The sequence below is a fragment of the Callithrix jacchus genome, chromosome 1 (assembly GCF_049354715.1).
Source record: "Callithrix jacchus isolate 240 chromosome 1, calJac240_pri, whole genome shotgun sequence".
NCBI classification, from domain to species: domain Eukaryota; kingdom Metazoa; phylum Chordata; class Mammalia; order Primates; family Cebidae; genus Callithrix; species Callithrix jacchus.
Window position 1 is genome coordinate 83,767,705 of NC_133502.1, and position 13,218 is coordinate 83,780,922.

The 13,218-nt window shown below is 50.0% G+C and overlaps 1 protein-coding gene across 9 annotated transcripts in view; it reads right to left on the bottom strand.

The window, feature by feature from the left end:
* LOC108587756 (CAP-Gly domain-containing linker protein 2) overlaps window positions 1-13,218 on the bottom strand; it is an 81,523-nt gene that overhangs the window by 12,682 nt on the left and 55,623 nt on the right. For 4 of the 9 annotated variants that reach the window (XR_013526285.1, XR_013526286.1, XR_004733317.3 and 1 more), the window contains 2 exons: window positions 9,814-10,361; window positions 1,668-2,309 (listed from right to left, as the gene is read on the bottom strand). Coding sequence is in view for 1 of the 9 variants with exons in the window: in XM_078348603.1 (XP_078204729.1) it covers window positions 9,871-10,361 (491 nt within the window). In the remaining 8 variants the exon portion in view is untranslated. Of the gene's footprint in view, window positions 1-1,667; window positions 10,362-13,218 lie in introns of those variants that run through there. The other 5 variants (XR_013526299.1, XR_013526291.1, XR_013526302.1 and 2 more) reach the window with 3 other exon arrangements.

Consider the following 13,218-nt stretch of genomic DNA (forward strand, 5'->3'; position numbering starts at 1 on the left):
TGCATGCCTGTAATCCCAGCTACTCAGGAGGCTGAGGCAGAAGAACTGCTTGAACCCGTGAGGCGGAGGTTGTGGTGAGCCAGGATCCCACTATTGCACTCCAGCCTAGACAACGAGAGTGAAACTCTGTCTCAGAAAAAGAATTCAGCTGTTTCTCATCCATCATAACTGAAAGAGCTACTTCATCCCACAGTCACTGCTCAACTGAGGACACCAAGACCACGGCAGAAAACTCATCTACCTAATGCACCCAGGCCTGTAGGGAAGGGGGCCTGAGATTGGGGGCGGGTGATGAATGCACATTCCTTCAGCCCACCCTCCCTACAGGCCACCAAAGGAACTCTGGAATTTGGAGGAGGCTGGACATAAGTCACTGCTGAACAAATGTCACTGTCACCCATGAGAAGTCCCTCAGGAAATACTTAAAAGGCCCAGGGACAGAGGGAGCCTGTTTTGTTCACACTGCCAGGATAACTACAGGGTCATCTGCTCCTCCAAGCAGGCTCTGAAACACCTGCTATACCACTGTTACCTAGGAGAACTTTATTTTGAGACAAAGTTTTCCTCTCTCACCCAGGCTAGAGTGCAGTAGTGTGATCTCAGCTCAGGTGATTCTCTCCTGCCTCAGCCTCTCAAATAGCTGTGACCACAGGCATGCACCACCATACCTGGCTAATTTTTGTATTTTCAGTAGAGATAGGGTTTTACCATGTTGGCAAGGCTGGTCTTAAACTCCTGGCCTCAAGTGAACCTCCCCACTCAGCCTCCCAGAGTGCTGTGATTATAGGCATGAACCACTGTGCCTGGCCAACCCAGTGTAACTTTCTATGACCCTGAACATATTCTACTTCTGCACTGTCCAATCCATAGGAACCAGCCACTTCTGACTACTGAGCACATAAAATGAGACTGATACAACTGAACACCTAAATTGCTTACTTTGTTTTAACTAATCAGAATTTAAATGCATTGGCTTGGCACAGTGGCTAAAGCCTGTAATCCCAACAACACTTTGGGAGGCCAAGGCAGGTTCATCTCCTGAGGTAGGGAGTTTGAAACCTGCCTCTCCAACATGGTGGAACATCGTCTCTACTAAAAATAGAAAAAAATTAGCCAGTTGTGGTGGCACATGCCTGTAGTCCCAGCTACTCTGGAGGCTGAGGCAGGAGAATCACTGAACCTGGGAGGTGGAGTTGCAGTGAGCCAAGATCCTGCCGCTGCACTCTAGCCTGGCAACAGAGCAAAAATCTCTGTATGAAAAAGGAAATGCAAATAGCCACATGTTACTAGTAGCTACGGCATTGGCTAACACTGCCCATGTAATCCACACCTCCACCACTGCCAAGCTATCAGTGCTTCCAGACACAGCTGAGCTCCTAGGGCCCCTCCTCATGAAGGTAGTTCTGCATAGGGTAGGGGTCATGGAGAGAGTGTGGCACCCAGCCACTTTCCCAGGGGTGTCTCCCATCTCTGCCCCAAACACCAGCTAAGCAGCCCTTGAGCCACCTACACCAGGAAGAGCTTGAAGAAGACCCTTTGTTTTTCAGGGAGACTTTTTACCCAGGAATTAACTTTAAAAACTGGTCATGCTTCAGGCAAGGTACTACCCTCTCTGTGCTTCATAATCCTAAAATGCAGGGGCGCAGCTAACGAATGTTAGACAGGTATTTTATTTCATTTTTATTAAAAATTTTTTAAATTGAGACAGTCTCAATCTGTTGCCCAGGATGGAGTGCAATGATGCAGTCTTGGCTCACTGCAACCTCTGCCCTTCAGGTTCAAGTGATTCTCCTGTCTCAGCCTCCCAAGTAGCTGGGATTACAGGCATGTGCCAACACACCTGGCTAATTTTGTATTTTCAGTAGAGACAGGGTTTGTCCATGTTGGTCAGGCTGGTTCGTCTCCAAGTCCCGACCTCGTGATCTGCCCATCTCAGCCTCCCAAAGTGCTGGGATTACAGGCATGAATCACCGGACTCAGTCTGCCAGGGCTAGATTTTTATGTACTGAATCTCATTTAAGTCTCCCACCCTTGACCCAGGCATTGTGGCCCTAGCTGCAGTCAGGGAAACTGAGGCTCAGGTCAGTGAAAGCTCCAAGTGGCTGAGGTAGGACTGAGCTACAAGGCAGGGTGGGGGTGCTAACCATGTCCCATCCTCCTGGGAGGGCAGGGACACTCACCATGGAGTCTAAGGCAGACATGAGACTGGTGATGATCTCGTCTTTGAGGGAGAAAGCAGAGTTCCAGCGGTTAAGTCCACAGCTGCTGGCGGGGATGTCACAGCACTTGCCCAGCAAGACCATAGTCACCTGTGGGGAGGGAGGAGGCAGTGGTAGTGGGTATGAGGCAGGGGGCATGGCTCATGTGTTGGCCACCCACCCCAACCCACCTGGCCCCACACTCACAGACCTGCCTCTGTATCCAAGGCCAAACTTCCCTGGGCACAAGGGCTTTATGTGTGATAGGATTAGAGCCTGCAAAGGCCTGGGAACAGGTGGCAGAATAATTCACACCCTGTGCCACCTCCCAAGTCTGCACCTCCAAGCCAAGCCCAGTACCAGGACCAGTCTGTTGGGCAGGGCCCAACCACCATCTCTCCCCATGTATGCAGGTCTGGCCACAGCCCTTCCTCTTCATATACCCTCCATGGCTCTCTACTGCCCAAATTAGTTCTTAACTCCTCAGCCTGGTATTCTAGTTTTCTGGTCTTTTGTCCCTCACTCCAATTCCCCCTCACACTCCATGTTCCAGGTCCTCTAAGCTGTGCCACTCTCAGATGCCCCAGTGTTCACAGTTCCCTAATCTGTGTTGGTTCCATTCTTCCTGCCTCAGGCACTCTTCCTGGCCCTGGTGTCATCTGGTTTTCCATGAAGCTTTTTTCTTTGGAGATGGAGTTTTTCTCTGTCAACTAGGCTGAAATGCTGTGGTGTGATCCTCAGTCACCTAGGCTGAAATGCCATGGTGCAATCTTGGCTCACCGCAACCTCTGCCTCCCAGGTTCAAGCTATTCTCCTGCCTCAGCAACCGAAGTAGCTGAGATTACAGGTGCATGCCACCACACCCAGCTAATTTTCGTATTTATAATACAGATAAGATTTTGCCATGTTGGCCAGGCTGGTCTTGAACTCCTGACCTCAGGCGATCTGCCAACTTTAGCCTCCCAAAGTGCTGGGATTACAGGTGTCAGCCACCACACCCAGTCTATTTTCTTAATTTTTAATTTAATTTTATTTTGAGACAGAGTCTTACTCTGTTGCCCAGGCTGGAGTGCAGTGGCATAATATTGGCTCACTGCAAACTCCCCTGCCTGGGTTCAAGCAATTCTCCTGCCTCAGCCTTCCTGGTAACTGGGGGTGGGGCTCACGTGGCGGCTGCCACCACTTGTCCAGCTAATTTTTGTATTTTTAGTAAAGACAGGGTTTCACCATGTTGACCAAGCTGGTCTTGAACTCCTGATTTCATATGATCCACCTGCCTTGGCCTCCCAAAGTGTTGAAATTACAGGCATGAACTACTGCGCCCTGCCCCATAAAAGTTTTTAATTGTCCAACCTGCTGGTCCACCTCCTGTGCCCCCAACCTGAGGCCCAGCTGGGTCAGGAGATTGGGATGTCTTCCCCTTCTTTTCACATGCCTCTGAGCTTGGCCATCACATTTTTGCATCAAATCACATGCTCCTGAAGCCAATGCCATCGGCTCCAAGGCCTCCCAGCCTCAGTTTTCCTCCTTGCCATGAGACTTGGCCTCAGGGATATAGAAAGATACAGCAGGGCAGAGGCTGCTTTGTCTCAGGTTGGGGGCTCTCCAGGGCATGGCTCTGTCCCATTGCAATGGAGTTGCTGGAGAACAGAGCTGCATCATCCTACTCAAGTCTAAGTCCCCAATTGTGGCTCCCCATGGCATGGCACAGGCTTGCTGGGTATGACAGTGCTTAGCTGAGGACCCATAAGATTCAAAGATCAGCCTCCCTCAGCCTCTGGTACTACACTGCCCCTCTGCTTCTCGACCTTGGGACCACCCACAGGCTGCCTCTGTGTCAGCACCTGCCCTCCTGGCCGCTATCCCTACATCAATCCAAGCAAAGAAGGCAGAGACCAGAGGCTGGATGGCTCACTTTCCCTCTCTGGACTCAGTCCCAATATGCTCTGTGTGGCCTCTGCTGGGTGCTAATAACACAGAGCAGAGCTGAGGACCCAAAAGAGCCTGTAAACCTGGTGCTGATTCCAACCTTCACACAAAGAGTTTCTGCACCCAACAAAGAGCAGAGCTGAGGACCCAAAAGAGCCTGTAAACCTGGTTACTGTCTCCCACCTGCACACAAGGAGTTTCTGCACCCAACAGAGAGCAGAGCTGAGGACCCAAAAGAGCCTGTAAACCTGGTTACTGTCTCCCACCTGCACACAAGGAGTTTCTGCACCCAACAGAGAGCAGAGCTGAGGACCCAAAAGAGCCTGTAAACCTGGTCTCTGATTCCCACCTTCACACAAAGAGTTTCTGCACCCAACAGAGAGCAGAGCTGAGGACCCAAAAGAGCCTGTAAACCTGGTTACTGTCTTCCACCTGCACACAAGGAGTTTCTGCACCAACAGGGTGGGGCAGGCCCAAGCAGGAGGACCGTGGTGCTGGTGCCACAAATGGCACCAGGCCTGGGATGTCTTCTGCCACCATGGCTGCCCCTGCCAACTGTAAGCTCTTTGAGGGCAGAAACAAGGTCCGCCTGCTACTGTTTGCACCCCAGGGCCTGGATCAGTGCCCGATGTGCATGAGGCCCAAGGTGTATGGTCCCAGCCATAGACAGGCCTTTCAGTAGGTCATGATCTTTTGATCATTGGCTAATGACATCGAACAGGTGTCAGAGTGCACCACATTCACAAGGCCAAAGGTGACCAATCCCAGGGACAGAAACATCCTGAGAAATTAGAGACACATCAGAATTTGGCTCTGACCTCAGTTCTGGGTCTCCTCTGCTTTTTGGCTATGGATAAATATTGATTCAAACAAACTGGCTGGTGGATGTTTGGACAAAATGTATATTGAGTTTGCTGCTAAATGTTTATAGAAAGACATTTCCTCTCTCAGGTTGCAATTTTATAGAAGCTTGAAATCTGCTGTATTAAGGGATGCAGAGACCATGGATGGGACCCACAGATGAATTAAGAGGTGGCCAGTGGCCACGGCTGGGGACATTTCATGGCATGAAGCCCATCGGAGGGTCCTGCATGCGACCAGACTTCATAGAAGATCCAGCTGAGAGGTCTGCTGGCCTGGGGGCTGGAGGGCATCGCCCTCCCCTGCCACCCCCTGCAAGCCAGTCCCTAGAGCCCTTCCCAGAAAGGTCTTAGGGCTGCCAGTCTCTCAGCTACTGAGCCCCAAATTCAATCAGGGCAAAGCAGGACGCACCAGACTGCAATCCAGTCCTGGCCTTCTTGCCGCCCCAGAAAGCGGTCTGCTCTTTCCAGCAAGGGCTCTAATCCATTTAGGAAGGAACCAGGGACTCCAGCAAAGAGGGACAGAGAGAGAGAGAGAAGCGGGGGCTGGGCTGGGCTGCAGGGCATCCCCAGCTTCTTGTTCTGGTCATCTGGGCTTGTAGGACCCTCTGTACCAAGCCACAGCCCAGGTGGACACACTTGGGGAGTATAGAGAGAGATGGCTGCTCATTGCAAATGTCCAGAGCCTCATATGGAGGGAGAGGCAGCAAGGATGCAGCAAGGAGAGGGGGAAGATAAGACCCAGGCACAGGTGTGCTAGGACCACATTGGTTGAGTCATGAAACCCTTAGATTTTCAATTTGTAAAGTGAGAATGGTTCTAAGCAGAAAATGAAGGCAGTGGCTGGATGCGGTGGCTTGTGCTTACAGTCCTGGTACTTTGGGAGGCCAAGGTAGGAGGATTGCTTGAGCCAAGGAGCTTGAGGCTGTAGTGAGCTATGATGGCACCATTGTACTCCAGCCTGGGCAACAGAGCAAGACACTTTCTCTTAAATAAAAAATAAAATTCTAATACCAGGGCTGGGTGCAGTGGCTCACGTCTGTAATCCCAGCACTTTCAGAGGGTGAAGCAGGCAGATCACTTGAGCTCAGGAGTTCGAGACTGGCCTGGACAACATGGTGAAACCCAGACACTACTAAAAATAAAAAATTTAGCCAGATATGGTGGTACACACCTGTAGTTCCAGTTACTTGGGAGGCTGAGGCAGAGGAATCCCTGGAACCCAGGAGGCAGAGTTTTCCCATCTGGGCAACAGAGTGACATACCATTAAAAATTTTTTAAAAGTAAGTGGGGTGCAGTGGCTCACATCTGTAGTCCTAGCACTTTGGGAGGCCAACACTGGGGGATCACGAGGTCAGGAGTTCGAGACCAGCCTGGCCGCTATGAGAAACCAGGTCTCTACTGAAAATACAAAAAATTAGCCAGACATGGTGGCATGTACCTGTAGTCCCAACTACTTAGGAGGCCAAGGCAGGAGAACTGCTTGAACCTGGCAGGCAGGATTGCAGTGAGCTGAGATTGTGCCATTGGACTCCAGCCTGGGCAACGAGTGAGACTCCATCCCAATAAAAAAAAGTAAACCTTCTGATGGTGGCACTGGCCAGCATGAGCTACAGTCCTTCCTCCAGCATCATCGATTTTAGAAACAAGAAATGCACTTGTCCCAGGCCCAGCCAGTGTGCAGTGGGGAAGAAGGCTGTCTGTCTCCAGACACATCCTTGCTGTCACCACGTGGCAGGAGGACTGAACTTCCCACATGCACAGCAATGCAGGGGACAGACCAGCTGCTCATATGTATTGCTGATACACTGGACCAGTTTGGAAGGCCAAACTGGACCTTCCTAGGCTTAGCACAGAAAGTTTCATCTCCTGGGAAACCCCTCAGTCCCAGGCCACCTAGGATGGTTGGTAATTTTGAAATACAGGGAGCAACGGGAACAGGAGCCCAGATGCTTCTCTCAGCAGCCAAAAACACAGACACTCACAAGGAAGAGAAATGTCCCAAATATACATCCTTTGGGTTGAAAAAGTCAACTTCCCTTCATAAGGTGAGAAACGTATGAGGTCACTGTAGCAGGATTCACAAGAGTAAAAACATGGAATCAATCAACATGTCCATCAGCGGTAGAATGGATGAAGGAAATGTGGTGCATGTACACCGTGGAATACTATGCAGTCATAAAAAAAGAACAAGAGCATGTCCTTTGTAGCAACTTAGTTAGAGCTGGAACTCATTATCCTAAGCAAATTAACACAAAAACAGAAAAACAAATACTGAATGTTCTTGCTTGTAAGAGGGAGCTAAATGTTGGGTACTCATGGACATAAAGACAGGAATGACTGACACTGAGGCCTCCAAAAGCAGGGAGAGAGGGGAAAAGGAGGGACTCAAAAACTACTTATTGAGTGCTATGCTCACTACCTGGATGACAAGATCAATTGTACCCCAAACCTCAGCATCATGCAATATACCTTTGTAACAACCCTGTGCCTCCAGAATTTAAAATACAAGTTAAAATTATTATTATTGTTTTTTGAGACAGTCTCACTGTCACCCAGATGGGAGTGCAGTGGTGCAATCACAGCTCACTGCAGCTTCTGCCTCTGGAGTTCAAGTGAGGCTCCTGCCTCAGCCTCCTGAGTAGCTGTAACTACAGGTGTCCACCACCATGCCTGGCTAATGTTTATATTTTTAGTAGAGAAAGGGTTTCCCCATGTTGACCAGGCTGGTCTTGAGCTCCCAACCTCAAATGATCCCCCTGCCTCCACCTCCAAAAGTGCTGGGATTACAGCCGTGAGCCCCCATGCCTGGCCTACAAGTTGAAATTATTAAAATAATAATAATAATGCAAGAGACTTGAAGCCCTCAAAAGGCAGAGCTGGGATGGGTGGAGGGAAATTCACTGGAAAGATCCCAGGTTCCAGTCCATGAGCTGCCAAAGAGTTGGTGTCACACCTGTACCATCCAGCTCCTGATTTTACTCCACCCACCTGTGAAGCAAGGACAGCAGGTAGCACAGCTGCTGCCAACACCTGCTATTCAACTCCCAGGCTCCTGGGCCCCACCCCATGACAAGTGAATTCTCCCTGGGCAGCAGGACCTGAGACACTGTATTTTTTTTTTTAGACAGAGTCTTGCTCTGTCACCAGGTGCTGGGCTGTGCAGTGGCACAATCACAGCTCACTGCAACCTCCTCCTCCCAGCTTCAAGCAATTCTCCTGCCTCAGCCTCCTGAGTAGTTGGGACCACAGGCTCACACCACCATGCCCAGATAATTTTTTTTGTATTTTTAGTAGAGATCGAGTTTCACCATGTTGGCCAGGATGGTCTTGATCTCTTGACCTCATGATCCGCCCACCTCAGCCTCCCAAAGTGCTGGGATTACAGGCGTGAGCCATGACGCCCGGCCTATTATTTTTGAGATGGAGTCTCTGTTACCCAGGCTGGAGTGCAGTGACATAATCTGAGATCACTGCAACCTCCACATCCCGGGTTCAAGTTATTCTCCTGCCTCAGCCTCCAGAGTAGATGCGATTACAGGCATGCATCACCACACCTGGCTAATTTTTGTATTTTTAGTAAAGACATGGTTTCACCATGTTGGTCAAGCTGGTCTCAAACTCTTGACATCAGGTGATCTGCCCACCCTGGCCTCCCAAAGTGCTGGTATTACAGATGTGAGCCACCTCACCCAGCCTTATTATTATTGAAACAGGGTCTGGCTTTGACACCCAAAGGGCTGGTATTACAGATGTGAGCCACCTCACCCAGCCTTATTATTATTGAAACAGGGTCTGGCTTTGACACCCAGGATGGAGTGCAGTGGCACAATCTTGGCTCACTTCAATCTCTGCCTCCCAGGCTCAAGCCATCCTCCCACCTCAGCCTCCTGAGTAGCTGGGATTACAAGTGTGTGCCACCATGCCCAGTTATTACATTTTTTTGTATTTTTTGTAGTGATGGGGTCTCACAATGTTGTCCAGGCTGATCCTGAACTCCTGGGCTCAAGGGATCCTTCTATCTCAGCCTTCCAAAGTGCTGGGATTGTAAGCATGAAGCACTGTGCCCAGCCAGGACCAAGGGCCCTGAGAACCCCAGTTCCCAGACTTTTCCAGTACATGCCTGGCACATGCATGTGGATGGGATGTATCAATAAATAATATCAGTAATAGCCAAAATGTATGGGGTATTTAGTATTAGGCACTGTCTAGACAACTGATATATTTTAACACATTTCTAACTATGAGTAAGGTATGATTAAAATTCCCATTTTGGTCTGGCACAGTGACTCACACCTGTAATCCCAGCACTTTGGGAGGCTGAGGCAGGTAGATCACCTGAGGTCAGGAGTTGGTCAACACGGTGAAACCCTGTCTCTACTAAAAATACAAAAATTAGCCAGGCATGATGTTGGGAGCCTGTAATCCCAGCTACTTGGGAGGCTGAGGCATGAGAATCACTTGAACCCGGGAGGTGAAGGTTGCAATGAGCTGAAATCATGCCACTGCACTCCAGCCTGGGTGACAAAAGCAAAACTCCATCTCCAAAAAAGAAAATTCTATTTTACCAATACAAAGAGTGAGGCCCAGAAGGTTTAAGACACTTGCCCAGGGTCACACAACAACAGTCTCCAGAGCCCACATTACCTGTCTGTTTTGTCACTCTGTATGGTCCTGATAAGGAACAGGTGTCCCAGGCTGGACACTGTCCAAGCCCCCTTCGAGTCCCATTTCTGCCAGCCCCAGGGGTCCAGCTTGGACATGTGGGATGGAGCAGGGGAAGGAAGGGAGTCTGGGTCCAGAGCCCAGTACTGCCCACACTCACCAGCACGAAGTCCCCCAGGCACAGGTCCTTATTGCCCAGCTTCACAGAGCCACTGTCCTAGAGGTGGGAGCCCCACTCATTGACCACCTTCATGGAGTTGTTGAGGATGCTCTCCCACAGCAGGATGATGTGGCTGCTTAGCAGGGGCATGGCCATGCCCAAATGCAGTGACAGGTTCTGGGTAGTCAGCAACTCCACAGAGTGGGCATCACTACCCAAGTCCTCAGCCATGGGCTGCCAGGGCAGCTGGAAGGGCCACATGAAGATGCTCTGGAGGGCTGGGCACTTGAAGTAGTGCACACTGCTCACCACACCATCATTCTTGCCCACTGGGTCATCCAGCACAACACAGGCCCACTGGCCTGGTGCCAACTGCATCTCACCCAGGTACTGCACCATATCTGGCTTCACACCAGACTGGTTGCCCACCATAAAGTCCCCCAGGAAGTCATCGCCCAATTCTGCTGACTTGGGGCCTGGCTTCTCAGGGGCAGCAGCTGTGGCCAGGGAGAAGGAGGGTCCTGATGACTGCTTGTACAGGGTGGAGCCTGCAGAGAAGAAGAAGAGGGAAGGAGGTGGCTGTTAGGGTTGGCCTCAGACTGGCGCCTGGGTGGCCACAGGAGCACAGAGTCTAGGGTTTGGAAGTGGCTGATTTGTATTTTTTGGTAGAGATGGGAATTCACCATGTGGGCCAGGCTAGTCTTGAACTTCTGACTTCAAGTGATCTGCCCACCTCGGCTTCCCAACATGCTAGGATTATAGGTGTGAGTGACCACATTCAACCCATATTTATTTACTTTTTGAGACAGGGTCTTGGTCTGTCACCCAGGCTAGAGTGCATTGGCCAGATCATGGCTCACTGCAGCCTTGACTTCTGGGGCTCCAGCAATCCTCCTACCTCAGCCTCCTGAGTAGCTGAAACCACAGACACCTGCCATTCCACTGGGCAATTTCTGCATTTTTTGTAGAAATGAGTTCTCACCATGGAAACTGAGGCAGGCATGGTGGGCTGTCTCCCCCTACTACTCCAGCCCTCCAGACAGTCCCCAGGAAATTATGCCCTCTGAAGCAATGTTTCCAGGCTGGGTGTAATGGGTTATGCCTGTCATCCCAGCACTTCAGGAGGTTGAGGCCGCTGGATCACCTGAAGTTGGGAGTTCAAGACCAGCCAGACCAACATGGTGAAACCATGTCTCTAGTAAAAATAAAATAATTAGCTGAGTGTGTTGGCATGTGCCTATAATTCCAGCTACTCAGGAAGCTGAGGTGGGAGAATCACTTGAATCCAGGAGGTAGAGGCTGCAGTGAGTAGAAATCATACCACTGCACTCTAGCCTGAAGGAAAGAGAAAGATTTCATCTCAAAAAAAAGAAGAAGAAGAAGAAGAAGAAGAAGAAGCAATGGCTTCCCACTGTTCAAGGAAACTTTAAGTCCCAGGCCAGGGCTGAAGTGGTTCTCAAGGGTTAAGAGCCACCTTTCCACTGGGTGGGCTCTGGCCCTCATCTGTTGACCAGAGAAACCCCACCCCATATTCCCCATGTGGGACCCAGGTGTTGTGCAAGTGGTGAGAGCCCCATGATTGCATTGCTGCACTCCAGCCTGAGCAACAGAGTGAGACCCCATCTCTAAAAAAATCATTAAAATAGGCTGGGCATGGTGACTCATGCCCGTAATCTCAGCACTTTGGGAGGCTGAGGTAGGCAGATCACTTGAGGTCAAGAGTTCAAGAGCAGCCTGGCCAACATAGCAAAAACCTGTCTCTACTAAAAATATCATAATTAGCCAGGCATGGTGGCAGGTGTCTGTAATCCAAGTTACTCAGGAGGATGAGGCAGGAGAATCACTTAAACTCAGGAGGAAGAAGTTTCAGTAAGTTGAGATCATGCCACTTCACTCCAGCCTGGGTGAAAGAGCAAGACTCTGTCTCAAAAAACAAAAAACAGCCAGATACTGTGGCTTATGCCTGTAATTCTAGCACTTTGGGAGGCCAAAGCAGGCAGATCACTTGAGGTCAGGGGTTCAAAACCAGCCTGACTAACATGTTGAAACTGTGTCTTTACAAAAAAAAATTTAGCTGGGTATGGTGGGCAGTGCCTGTAATCCCAACTACTCTGGAGGCCTGGAAGCTGAGGCAAGAGAATCAGCTGAATCCAGGAGGTGGATGTTGCAGTTAGCTGAGATGGGCCATTGCATTCCTGCCTGGGTGACAAGAGTGAAACTCCATCTCAGGAAAAAAAAATACACACAAAACAAAAAAAAAAAACAAACAAACCAAAAAATTAAAATAAACCTCCTACATGTAGTTGATCCACTCCCTGGACAGTGATTCCTGCTCAGACAAGAGATACAAAGGAATTGACTCCAAAATTCAAGTTGAAAGCATGGCAAGGGCCTAGGAACACCAGGGGAGGGTGGCTAAAGCTGACAGCATAGTCCTGTAGCTGGTGGAGATAATGAGGGTGCCCAGATGACCCATTGTCCTCTCTGTCTGCAAGGATGCGGGTCCTGCCCTGCCTGAGGAAGTGGGGACTGGCCTTTTCCATACTTACCCAGTCTCACCAGGATGGATTCCATTTCCTGAGTACCTACTAGGTCAGACCCTGTGGACAAGAGGCATGGCCAAACGGGGCCTGGAAAGGTGATAGAGTGCACATGCCAGCAGCTACAAATCAGCTTGCCATGCCACCTCTGTAATTGAGGAAGGGACCCAAAGTGTAGGACCCAGGGGATGGGGAGAGGGACTTCACCTTAAATGGAGGTGTGGGTATTTCCCATGACCTCTTGCCTCAGAAAGTCACAGATCTGACTTTCCCACCTCCTCAGGCATGGTGGCTCATGCCTGTAATCCCAGAACTTTGGGAGGCAGAGGCCGGCAGATCATGATATCAGGAGATCAAGACTATCCTGTCCAACATGGTGAAACCCCATCTCTACTAAAAATACAAAAATCAACCAGGCATGATGGCACATGCCTGTTGTCTCAGCTACTCAGGAGGCTGAGGCGGGAGAATCGCTTGAACCGGGAGGTGGAGGTTGCAGTGAGCTAAGATTATGTCACTGTGCCTCAAAAAAAAAAATTAAGTCGTGAGCCTAGCATGGTGTCTCACGCCTGTAATCTTAGCACTTTGGGAGGTCAAGGGAGAAGGATCACTTGAGGGTGGGAGTTGGAAAATAGCCTTGGGCAAAACAGAGAGACTGTCTACAGAAAAACTGAAGAATAACTGGTGCAGTGGCATCCAGCTGTCATCCCAGCTACTTTGGAGGCTGACGCAAGAGGATTGCTTGAGCCCAGGAATTGGAGGCTGCAGTGAGCTTTGATCATGCCACTGTACTTCAACCTTAGCAACAGATTCAGATTCTAACTCAACAAAAATAAAAAATTAGCTGGGCATGGTAGCACATGTG